General features: G+C 41.1%; 1 protein-coding gene across 3 annotated transcripts in view; it reads left to right on the top strand.

Moving 5' to 3' along the window:
* The window catches only part of ARHGEF7 (Rho guanine nucleotide exchange factor 7), a 138,108-nt gene that overhangs the window by 53,063 nt on the left and 72,655 nt on the right, over positions 1-12,390 (top strand). For 2 of the 3 annotated variants that reach the window (XM_079779582.1, XM_079779580.1), the window contains exons 3-4: positions 2,795-2,879; positions 5,627-5,757. In XM_079779582.1, coding sequence (XP_079635708.1) covers positions 2,795-2,879; positions 5,627-5,757 — 216 coding nt within the window. Of the gene's footprint in view, positions 1-588; positions 787-2,794; positions 2,880-5,626; positions 5,758-12,390 lie in introns of those variants that run through there. The other variant, XM_079779581.1, reaches the window with a different exon arrangement.

Raw genomic sequence — 12,390 nt, 5'->3', positions numbered from 1 at the left:
AGAGCATTAACCTGGGTCTCTTCCCTGGAGACTCTAATTAAATTGGTCTGAGATGTGGCTTGATTTTGTAAAGTAGTCTTGGTTTAGAAAAGTTCCAGGAGAGCCCCTCCTGATAATCACTCCCAATACCACCTGAAGAAAATGAACCACTGTGTTTGTTTCCTTCCTTCCAGCTTGCTCCATATTCCAGCCAGAGGTGAGAGTGTGCTGTGCTTAGAGCATCAGTGGTTAGGTATGAGGTGGGCCAGCCTCCCAGGGTTTTTATCTCCTTAAGCACCGAGTGACCCAGGAGATAATTAGTGTGCTAAATGTCCTGGTCATTCTCACATATAGGCTGACTTATTTTTGCAGAGATATTTCTATAAAAGTTCTCATGAGACTTTCCTCTTGTTCTCATAGTACATTTTTTCAGTGCCCTAAGATTTTTCTGGTTTTGCTTTTTGTTCAATAGATTCCTATTTCAGGAAATAGTCTGTTATCTTTCTCTGGAGAAGCACTTTTTAGTCAAAACATTTTATTGACTCAGAATATGCATTATTTTCCTCTTAGTGGCAAGCATTTGTCTCATTTCATTGTGTAGTTTCCTGTTAAGAAATGTGTGGGATATATGTGAATTCACTTAATTTCTGACGTCACATTGAACCCCATTGGTGGGCAGTTTTAGCCAACCAGACGCTTCCTGGTATCCAAGTAAGAAAGATATATAGTTCTGGAATAACAGGAAACTTCAGTATTTAACATCCTGTTTTTCTGGGTTTTATGACTTGCTGCTTCACCACAATGAAGGTTAGTAGACAATTTATGTAGATTTCTTTTTGTAGAATACCACAGTTTTAATTTTCCAGGCTTTAGAATTATAACTTTAGAGCTGAAAGACTGCTGCAGATCACCTACTCCAGCATTTTTCAAGTAACATGTTCTTACATGTAAGGAAACTGAGGCCTACTGAGGTTAATACTTTTAATTCTTTAAAAAATATATAATTAGCCCATTTAAAAAAATGTAGGTGGATATGTCAGCCTAGATAATGCTCTGATTTGACTTGGAATTCCTTTAAAAATAAGTATCAGAATAAATGAATTAAATTGTATATTATAAGATAGTTCTTAAGACTGTTCTAAGGGCTTCCTCTTTTTATAGGAAGGATCTGGCATCATGAAATTAGCTTTATTTTGTATTTCAACTGTGTGAGATAGGGCATCAGTCATTGTATACAGAATGTTTAGATGTATTCATACCAAGTCCTGTGGTTCCATTTAGTTTCCTCTTTCAGCTTTTAGAAAAAGTGAGCTGCGTTTTCAGCTCCTCTCTTGACTCAGTGATTTGATGTCTTCCTTTCTTGAAGTTTTTCAACTTCTGAATTTTTTTATTTTGTTGTTTGTTTATGTTCAAAACATTCTTCATGTTTCAGAAATTAAAGGCAGGAGATCATTAACTGAAGATGATTTTTGAGAAAGAGCAATAATTACTCAGATTTAGAATGGCTCTTCTTAGCTGTTCTTTATGTGAATGGCACTCATTGTGACATTTAGTGCAGCTAAATAAATGGTGGATGGATTGGTGCATTTATTCATTCAGCAAATAACTTGAATTTTTACTGTGTGCTGGCCATTTTGCTAGATGTTGGGTGTTGTAAAATCTGGTTTTGTAGACTTTACAGTAGAGGGAGCCTATACACATTAAATGTAATGTTGTCTTTGTGATGAATGTGCTGGCGGGGCCTGGTTAGGGGACCTAACTGAGTTTGGTGAAGGAAGTGAGGCTGGGGAAGTCCGATGAGTAAGAGTTAGCCAGGAAAGAGGTCGGGGCTGGGAGGCAGGAAAGGGGGGTGGTCCTGCCAGGACCCATGAGGTAGAGGAACTGACCAAATGAGGGGAGAGGTGGCAGTCAACGGGGAGAGGAAGTCTGGGCCCTCCTGTGCTGATATTCATTCTTGGATGTCTAGTCATGTTTGTTTTTGTCCCACTGAGAGACACTTGGAAATATGTTAACACAGTTTACATTTTGGTGGATCTAAATACCATGTCTTTTTGTTATTTGCATCTTTGAAATATTTTCATAATTTTTCTGGCAGAGTTGTGGATTATTTGATTATTGAAAATTATTTTTGTGTGGAGTTTATTTGGTGATGAAAAGCTATATGTAATTTTCAGATAGTGTATGGGAATGAGCTCTTGTTTATTTTAATGTGTGTGTGCATTGGGGCTGACTCATTTTCCCCTTGTCTCTAGGCCGATCATATTGAAGGAATTTCAGATTAGACAGCTCTGGTCGGGCTTCAGCCCTCGTCCCTGAGGGTCAAGGACTCCCTTGCCCCCATACCTGTTCTCATTCTGGAATCTGCATCTTTTTATCTTCCCTTCCTTTTACTCTCATCCATTTTGATGCCTGTGTTTCTCTTTTGCTGCTGTTAGCTTTGGAATTGACTGTGACTAGGAGAGGAAATTGGTAGTATGCCTGCCATGTGGCCTCTGCCTTAATCTAAAAAGAGAAGGATTGGCGTGCTGGCAGAATTGGCTCCCTAACCTGGGAAGGGCTTCCACTCCAGGTTATGAAGGAGTTTGGGGAGTTGGTCTCTGACCCAGGTTTTAGGTATTTGTAAGGGAATTCTGTTGGACCTCCCACCCCCAGACTGGAAGCTGAGCTCACTGGTCCTAATTTTTCAAGTTGTGTGTGCTGCATTTTTATAATTTCACCTGGAAATCCTACATGTGGTTCTCTCATTTTGCAAAAACTTGGTTTATCCTGCACCCAACACAAGACTCTATTAATTTTGTTTAATTTTTCCTTTCAGACATTTGATGCAAATGATTTGTACCAGGGGCAGAATTTTAACAAGGTCCTCAGTTCCTTAGTGACTTTAAATAAAGTAACAGCAGGTAAGATCTTTTTTTAATTGAACTTGACGGGGTGTGGAGACAAAAGGGCAAAAACCCTTTCTTTTCTTTTAGCAAGACAAATGAGCATTAATAAAATTCAAAAAAATAAACTTCTATTACATTACTTTTTTGGTTGTCACTTTTGCTGGGATTTTTTTTCTTTCTTATTATTAGAACAGAATCTTCCGTTTTAGGTCCTCAGATGGATATCAGGTGTTTTCCTTTCTGTGGGCAGAGTAGTTACTACCTGAAAATAGAGCAGAGGAGAAATGTCCCATTCATGTGGCTACACTCATAAACTGTCTTGGAGTTAGAAGCACTTCCTCTGGATTTTTATTAGGCTGATTAAAACTCATATTTATTAGCAGATCTAACGACTGTTTTTGAGGTGTGATCATGACAATTGAGTTGCCAGTGAATTGGCCTCTAAAGTAAATACCTACCTGGGCAAGGTTTCCAAAGGGCTATGAGGGTACGTACTCAGGGTACTCGGTTCACAGTGTTCTGAACTCCAGTCATATCTCATGGAGAGGGTGAGTGGAGGTGGGGACACAGTATACTCCTCTGGCTCCCAGACCAAAGTGAGGACAAGGAGAGATTCTGTGCAAATTCCTCATGGGCTATATCTGTCCCATGAGCTTCGAGAAGTTCTATCTTGTGGATCTAAAAGAAGGACTTAGTGGCTCTTTTGTTTTAAGATCATTTTTATTTTTCTTCTTACAGATTTTAGTTTCAGATTTCTGGGAGAAAGTTAGACTTTGATATGTCTCTTTTGATCAGAGACCTCTTAAGTTTATTTTGTCATGGTTTCTTCTCATTTTTGTCCTTGCCCTTCAGATGAAGTGTACTTACTTCATTGTGTCTGGGAGGAACTGAGTCAGAACACTTTGGGCTGCAATCCTGGCTTGGAGGTCCTCTTCACTCAGGAACTGGCCCTGGTGCCCCTCACAGCACTTGTTTGCTGGGATGGCTGTCTAGGGGCTGCCTGTGCTGCAAGAGTAACTGGATATTTGTTTTTTTCTGTGACATCTTCAGACTTTTTGTTGTTGACAACTAACTCAAATTTTATAAAACACTATGTAAGCCAAGCATGCAAACTTAAAGGCTAACACTGGCCAAATAAACAAGGTTTAAATTTTTGTGGGCCGCAAAAAAACAAAAGCTTCAATTTTCATAGGAACATAGGTTTATTTCAATAGAGATATGCTGAATACAAAGGGCTGAAATAAATGAGTAATCGTTAACATAAAATAATAGAACATTTTAATAAAAATTAATATTTTTTCTTAAACATTAACTTACCAGACACTGAATAACTGCACAAATTAAGCATAATGCAAATAAACTTATTTTTCTTGTTCTCCGAAAGCGAAATATTTCCTGCTGCGCACACCAAACAAGTCAGTCCAAGAATAATGACATAGCAATCGCCTGCTAAAATATTCGCTGCTAGTATTAGTGTGCCTGCGTGTAAGGTGCCTAAGGGAAATGAATGAACAAGATTATAGTAATCAGACATTAGTGAATGTTACAGTTCATTATTAATAATAATGTATTACAGGATATTGTAAAAATTAAGTTAAGAAATTTTTATTAAAACGTTTCTTATATACTGTTATATTGACTGGGCCGCAAAAATACTTGTTGTGGGCCACGAGTTTGACATGTTTGATATAAGCCAATCCAAACATCTGCCAGGAAAATAGACCTGGAGATCATCGGTTTAAGGACATTTTTACAGAAGGCTCCCATGTAGCTTTAGGAAATTGCTAGGCATGTGCATCTCAGAACAGTGATTTCTTAGAAAACTATTCATGGCTTCCTTTTTAAAAAATCAAATTACTTCAAAGAAGTGGGTTGCTAACATTTACTTATTGGTTGGCCTGTGTGGAGTGTCTAATCATGAAGAGAGAGAACTAAGTCCTTTACTGGTAATAGCTGTTTACTTTTGTTATTGTTAATCCTTGCCCGAGGATATTTTCCATTGATTTTTAGGGAGAGTGGAAGAGAGATGGAAAGACAGAGAAACATCTATGTGAGAGAAACACCAGTCAGGGCTTGGGCCAGGGAGGAGCCTGCAACCCAGGTATGTGCCCTTGACTGGAATTGAATCTGGGACACTTCGGTCCGCAGGCCAAAGCTCTATCTACTGAGCCAAACCGGCTAGGGCAACAGCTGTTTACTTTGATCCTTTCACCAACTTGGTGAGGTGAATAAAGCTTGGGCTGCCTTCATTTTGAGGAAATAATCTCAGAAGGTTCTCTACCTAGAAATTACAAGTGGATTTTCTGTTGGTTTTAAGTAAGTCTTTTCCTTTTGTTGTTAAATAATTCTTGCTGCTTCTGTGGATGGTGATCCTGGAGAAGTGGGCATGTGGTGGTGATGTATTGGGAATGAGTATGGGGTGGTGCTCTGCAAAATAATTGAATTTGTAAGGGTGTTTTTCCCCCCCAGATGAAGTGAAAGTATTAAAAATAGGTTACAGAACATTTCACAGGTCTGAAAATTATGCTAGCGAAGAGCTAATAAATAGTTATCTCCAATTAATTTCTGGAAAGGTGATTGGGGAATGAGGGCAAGTCTGTGGCAGACAGAATCTGCGCTTTGTGTACTGCATAAATGGCCTGCTTTGTTGTGGTCTGCGGTGTGTCCCTCGGGGGCTGCCCCAGTTTAGAGTCTGGTGTGCACTGAGGTGCATGGTGTCAGGCGTCTCAGCTCACTCCTTTCTCCGTTCACGACCTTTTCAGACATTGGACTGGGAAGTGACTCTGTGTGTGCCCGGCCCTCATCTCATCGGATAAAGTCTTTTGACTCCCTGGGATCCCAGCCTTCCCACAGTCGGACTTCAAAATTATTCCAGGGCCAGTATCGAAGTTTGGTAAGTTTGAGAGAGGTGGTTATTGAAATTGGATTTGTGGGGAAGTGAGTATGTCTGTAGGTGTATCTGGAGCAATGCATATGCCTCCATTAACAAGAGTTGCAGAATGAGGGGTGGTTTGATTCCCCCCCCCCATTGTTCCTTTACTTGGGTTTGGCATTTGCTCATCACCAAATTATCCAGATATAATGCTTAATGACTGCTTTTGAGAAACTAGTTATTTTCGGTGTTATATCTTAAGATGCATAATCAGTTTACCTAGAGAAATGTGTGCTTTAAAATACTTCTCTGGTCACTTGCATAGTATTTTCTCATCTGCTTTGCACAAATATACAGAACTGTAGGAATAAGAAATACATATATTTGTAAAATACTTAGTTGCGTAAAGAACCAATGGCTGCAAGCTAAAAAGACCTGAGAGTGGTTTTTCTCTTAATAAAAGGCATGACTTAGAGTGCTTTAACTGAGTCAGGATGCAGTATATGAAGGAGGAACTCCTTTGTTTTCTAAAAATATATTTATTGATTTCAGAGATGAAGGGAGATGGGGAGAGAGAGAGAGAAACATCAATGATGAGAGAGCATCATCGATAGGCTGCCTCCTGCAAGCCCCCCACTGGGGATCAAGCCCACAACCTGGGCATGTACCCTAATCGGGAATCTAACCCTGACCTCCTGGTTCATAGGCTGATGCTCAACCACTGAGCCATGTGGGCCAGGTGGAGGGACTCCTTTGTAATGAGAGGTAGTGAGATGGGGGAAAACAGACTAACAGTCATCTTGGAAAGTGAAGAAAAATCCATTTATAAATTGTCAGGGTACAGGCTCTTAGCAAAGAACACAGGATTAACGGTGAAATTGTTATTGAGAAACAGGAAAAATTAAATGTAATACTGAATAGAGAAAATGTGTAAAGAGGCCATCACATCAGCTGAGCAGAATGAGGCTGCTCCCTGTTGTCATTGTGAAAAAACGCTGAGCCCTCTTTTGAGCTAATGTATGATTGGCATTTAGTTTGATTAGTGACTTTGCTTTCATGCAACATTTTAGTAAATTTTTTTTATATTAGAAACATAAATGATCTTGTAACCGGAGTCTGAAGAGAGGCCGATTCTTGTAGAGTTTTTAGGGGACCATATATTTCTATCTACTTCAACATAGAAAGAAATATTGTTAAACTAATGGTGATCCAAAAAAAATTAATTAAAATTAATTAGAGCTGTATTTTATAGAGGGAAAGAAATCTGAGTTTAGTTCACGAAGCCATGTTAGAAACGGAAAGCCAAAGAAGGAACATAGTTTTTACATGTTCCTGCACTTTTGAACTCAAGCTAACTCGGATTGCTATTTATCTTTGTTTTTCTTCTTAGAGAAGTCCTGTTATCCTGTTTCTGATTTTGTGTTCAATATGGCATGCTTTGAGTTGTTTTTCTGTGCCAGACATTGTTCTAGGTGCTTTACTTGGACTCAAATAACCCTTACAGTGATCCCATGAAGTTAAGAGTTTAATGGTAGAGGAATTTTGCAGTGTTGGAAGCACTATAATGCCAAATTAAGAAAAAAAATACACAAACCACTTGAAAAATATTTTAAATTAGCTTTATTTAAATACATGAACAAAATGTAAGAGAGATCAGCAAACTCTAGGTGAAGAAATATTTACTGTCTCACCCATTTACCCTTGGCAATTTTCATATTTTTTGTTTTGGAGTAAATAAAAAGTAGATTGCAAATGTATAATTTGAAGTAAAATAAAGTTAAATGTAGTGTTGGTAGTGAATGTTACTGAGATCACAGTAAGTATAGGATTAATTTTTTATTTTAGCTAAAGAAATTTTTTAAGTTACACCAGAAGTAAAAAGACCTCAGTCATCTCACCTGCTTTTGTGTCTATGATTGGGAGACACAGTTATCTGCTAGTGAAATGAACATGGCAAGATTTCTCTTACCATGCTGGGTCAGAATAATTATTTATCCTTAGATTTTTAAAATGTTATTAATAGTAATTTTCTTACATTAAAAATAATTTCTAATGAAACCAGATTGGTAAAATTTTTATTTAAAGCTGGGTGATGGTAACATGGAAGTATGTATATCTGTCATTCTCTACGTTTGTGTTAGAAATTTTCCATAATAAAAATGTTATGCTAAAAAAGCAACTTGTAGTTTCTTGAACATTATGTGACCTCATTAAAATAAAGCTTAGCTTTGAAATTGTGTAAGGCACTACCATCCCCAAAGCAAGGATCAGTATTTTCAAGGTGCTACAGGAATTGCTTACATCTCTATTTAAGAATGTCTCGCCTAATTACCACCTCATTGCTGGTTGTCTGCATAACGTTGCTTCAGTGTCTATGAACTCATCATCTATCTGTTCTAGGACAGATTTCCTGCCTTGTGATGAAGGCAGATTTGAAAGTTCTAGTATTTTGTTATTGAGTTCACAAAATGTTTTTCCAAGGCATGCAAGACAGTAAAATCTATTACACATGTACTTAAAAAAATATTTTTAGTTCCTCTCTAAAATAAACTTAGAAAATATTGTGCTTCTCTAACGTGCCATATTTAATCAATTCTATGACCTTTTTAAAAAAATTTAACATGTCCGAAAGTAGCATGTGTCTTACAGTTGATGGCATAATTGACAGTATTTGGTTGAATATAAAAACCACAGAATATTGTCTAATTTCTGGTATCTTATATTTGACTAAGGGCCCAGTGCATGAATTTGTGCACCTCAAAAGGAACTGTGGGCTGCGAGGCTGCGGTAGGCACAGCGGCGGGTCTCAGTCAATCCTTTGTGCCCCTGCCCAGCCCCTCCCACTGTGTCCCCTGTTCCCCTCTCTGCCGGCAGCCCCCCTCCTGCCGGCCCCGCTTGCACCCGCTGATTGCACAGAGCGATTGGGGCCAGTGCCAGCAGCAGGTGTGAGCAGCGGCTGCTGCTCTGATTGCCCCTCAGGAGCAGGGTGAGGTGGAGATGCCCTCGGGGGTGATCAGGGCCAGCAGCCACCGCTCGCACCCACTGATGGCGCTGAGTGATTGGGACTGGCACCGAGCACTGGCAGTGGGTGTGAGCGACGGCTCCAGTGCTGGCTGCAGGTGTGAGCGGGGCCGGCGCTGGCATTGGGTGCAAGTGGTGGCTCCGGCACCGGCAGTGGGTGCAAGCGGGGCTGGCGCTGGCAGCAGGTGCAAGTGCCAGGTGGGACTGCGGCAGGTGGGAGCAAAGAATTTTCAGTAACCACCAGAGGCTCACCCTGATGACAGCAACTGGCGCTCTGCCTTAGTCTGGTGCCCCCGCTCACCTCCACCATCCCACTGCAGCCAACGCCCGCCATGTTCTTCACATGCCCCCTCGTGGTCAGCGCATGTCATAGCGACCGGTTGTTCAATTGTTTGGTTGTTTTGGTTGTTCCGCTGTTCGGTCTATTTGCATATTAGCCTTTTATTGTATAGGACTAGTGGCCCAGTGCATGAAATTCATGCATGGGGGAGGCGAAATTCCTCAACCTGGCCTGAACGCTCTCCAACCTGGGACCCCTCAAAGGATGTCCTACTGCTGGTTTACAGAGATTGGGCCGAAACTGGCAGTTGGACATCCCTCTCGCAATCCGGTAGTGCTAACTGCTAACTGCTCACTTGCCTGCCTGCCTGATTGCCCCTAACTACTCTGCCTGCTGGCCTGCTCGCCCCCAAATGCCCCCCTGCCAGCCTGGTCACCTCCAACTGTCCTCCATGCCAGTGTGCTTGCCCCCAACGGCCTCCCCTGCCAAACTGCTCACCCCCGACTGCCCCCCTGTTGGCCTGCTCACCCCCACCTTCCCTGCCCCCTGCTGGCCTGCTCACTCCAAAGGGCTCCCCCACTGTCCTGATTATCTCCAACTGACCCCCACTGATGGCCTGCTTGCCCACAACCTGCCCCCCTGCTGGTCTGCTCACCCCCAAAGGCCCCGCCCCCCACCAGCCTCATCACCCACAACTTCCTTCCCCTCTTGGCCTCTAATCACCTCTACCTTGGCCCCGACACCATAGCTTTGTCTGGAAGGTCTCCTAGAAGGTCTCCCACTCTAATTAGCATATTACTTTTTTATTAGTATAGATTATTGTATAGGATGAAATACTATATGAGAAAACTGAAGCTTAGAGAAATTAAGATATGTATTTACCAAGATCACAGGACTGGTAGATAGTTACCATTGGAGTAGAAATTGGGTCTTTCACTCTTCAACAACCTTTTCTTCTATAAATGAGATTATAGGCACTTTTAGGGAGTGGAGAAGAGGGAGGAGTTTGTGTGAAGGCAGCACACCAGGATATCCTGGTTCTGGATTATTAGGATAATTACAGAACATTGGATAAAACAAAGTACTTAAGTTACAGATGTGAGATACTGATTGTGGTGCTTTGTCTATAGGAATCAGAAATAGACCATTAAGAATGCATGTGGTGGGTATAGATTACTGTTTCCAGAGGAGGTACCCTCAGTGTGCCCTACCTGGCGGTGAGGGTCACCTTTTCCCTTTTCATTTTCCTTCCATCATTAACTTATATTGACATGTAACATCCTATCTAATAAAAGAGTAATATGCAAATTGACCATCACACCAAGAACAAGATGGCCACCCCATGTGGTCAAAGATGGCTGCCCCCATGTGGACACAAGATGGCCACCACAAGATGGCCAGCAGGGGAGGGCAGTTGTGGGAAGTGGGAAGTTAGGGGTGACCAGGCCAGCAGAGGAGGGCAGTTGGGGCGGACCCAGGCCTACAGGGGAGGGCAGTTGGGAGCCAGCAGGCCTGGATTGTGAGAGGGATGTCCGACCGCCTGTTTAGGCCCGATCCCACTGGAATCGTGCCTCAACGGGCAGTTGGACATCCCTCAAGGCGTCCCAGATTGGAGAGGGTGCAGGCTGGGCTAAGGGACACCCCCCACCCCCCACCCCCCCATGCACGAATTTCATGCACCGGGCCTCGTGTGTGTGTGTGTGTGTGTGTGTGTGTGTGTGTGTGTGTATAAAAGTGCGTATCCTAAGCAAACTGCTTGATGAATTTGCACTAGTTGAACATTTCCAGTGTGTAAGCACCCAGATCAAGAGACAGACACAGCCTTTGTTGTGTCTGCTTTTCCCAAGGGCATCTGCTGTTCTGATTATTTTTTTTAACATTTAGTAATATTTTAATAACACAAGGTAAGTAACTTCTAGTGAATTTTAATATATATTTAAGCCTCCTCTCTCTTTTCACTAAGGAGAAAGGGAGTTGAGATTTTTTTTTTGGTGGTGACTTTTTTTCTTTTCTGATTTCTAATAGTAAAAATGAGTTTTACCTGTGTTGTGTTTTACATAAATGGAGTTCCACAGCATATACTTATTTGATAACTGGCCTCTTCTGCTCAGCTCATTATGTTTTAGACTGTTGTGGAGTGTCATGTTGAGCCCAGATGGATGACAAGGTATAGTTTCAGGAGAACTTTTTAAAAAAGGGAAGGAAAAAATTCCAAAGTAATAGGTAGTGATTAAATACATCCTTTCCAGATTTCTGTGACACTAGTGACAGTGACTAGAGCACTCTTGACTCAACTGTTGTGATGTTAGGCTGAAATTGGTGTGTAGAGAGTCCCTGGAGTACAGCTCTTTGTAGTCCACCCTCCTTTCAGCCTGTCTTCGGCATCTTCCCCTCTAATCCTCACTCTTTAGAGCAACATTGTAAAAATCTGTATATACTTCTCTGTAGTAGGTGCTGGATGGATTTATGGGATCCAAAATTTTAAATGGATCCAGCCTGGCTGCTTGTACTCTGTGCCTTTTCATCTCCTCTCTCAGACATTTCTCTGTTTTTTCCATAGTGGAGTGTCTGTTTCTGAAGCAGAGAAGGTATCAGTGGTGTTTGCTTAACTCTTGCCTTGAGTGTAGAGAATTCATAAGTGTCGGGAGAATGTAATTACCTCATTTATAAGGTCTTGACAAGATGTCGCCATTCCTCAATTTAGGTCAGGCCAAACTTGTGTGCAGAGAGGGCCTCAGTGCTGGTTGCTGAGCTGAGGTAGATGGGCTGGGTAGTAGGGTCACCCAGGGGCAGTTTGACCTCCTTAGGGGCCTGATCTGCAGGTTTGTTTGTTGTGTCGTATTCTATTGTGGGACTTTTATCACCAGGATCGGCTGGTGTGCTTTTTCTGAAAGCCAGGTTAAGCCACAAGTAGGAGAATAAAGAAGATCATAGTAGACAACAACTGATGAGTGAGGATAATGGTTTGCAGAAAGAGAGAATCTGATACAGCATTGTAAGCCCGATAATGTTTCACTGATTCAGAACAAGGAAAATTGAACCAGAAAAATGTGCCATTTTTTCAAATGTGAGCTTCACATGGACAAGCGAGCTTTATCTCACTTCTCATCATTCAAGTGTGCCAGCAAGCATTATGCTTAAGTTGACAGTGTTGGCCAGAGCTTTCGTTGCCAAATGTCAAAGGCATATTTCTTTATTAAATATTCTAAGTATTAAATATTAAGTATGCATTAAATGTTTAATTTATTAGAGAAATACTTAATGTATTATTTGAATTATTAAATATTTATAAAATAGAATAGTTACTGTTACATATTTATAATGTGTAATAGTTAATGTGTAATATAACATAC

This window comes from Cnephaeus nilssonii (genome assembly GCF_951640355.1).
Source record: "Cnephaeus nilssonii genome assembly, chromosome: 8".
In the NCBI taxonomy this organism is placed as follows: Eukaryota; Metazoa; Chordata; class Mammalia; order Chiroptera; family Vespertilionidae; genus Cnephaeus; species Cnephaeus nilssonii.
Note: the sequence above shows the minus strand (reverse complement) of the source record. Positions and strands in the feature narration are given on the sequence as shown.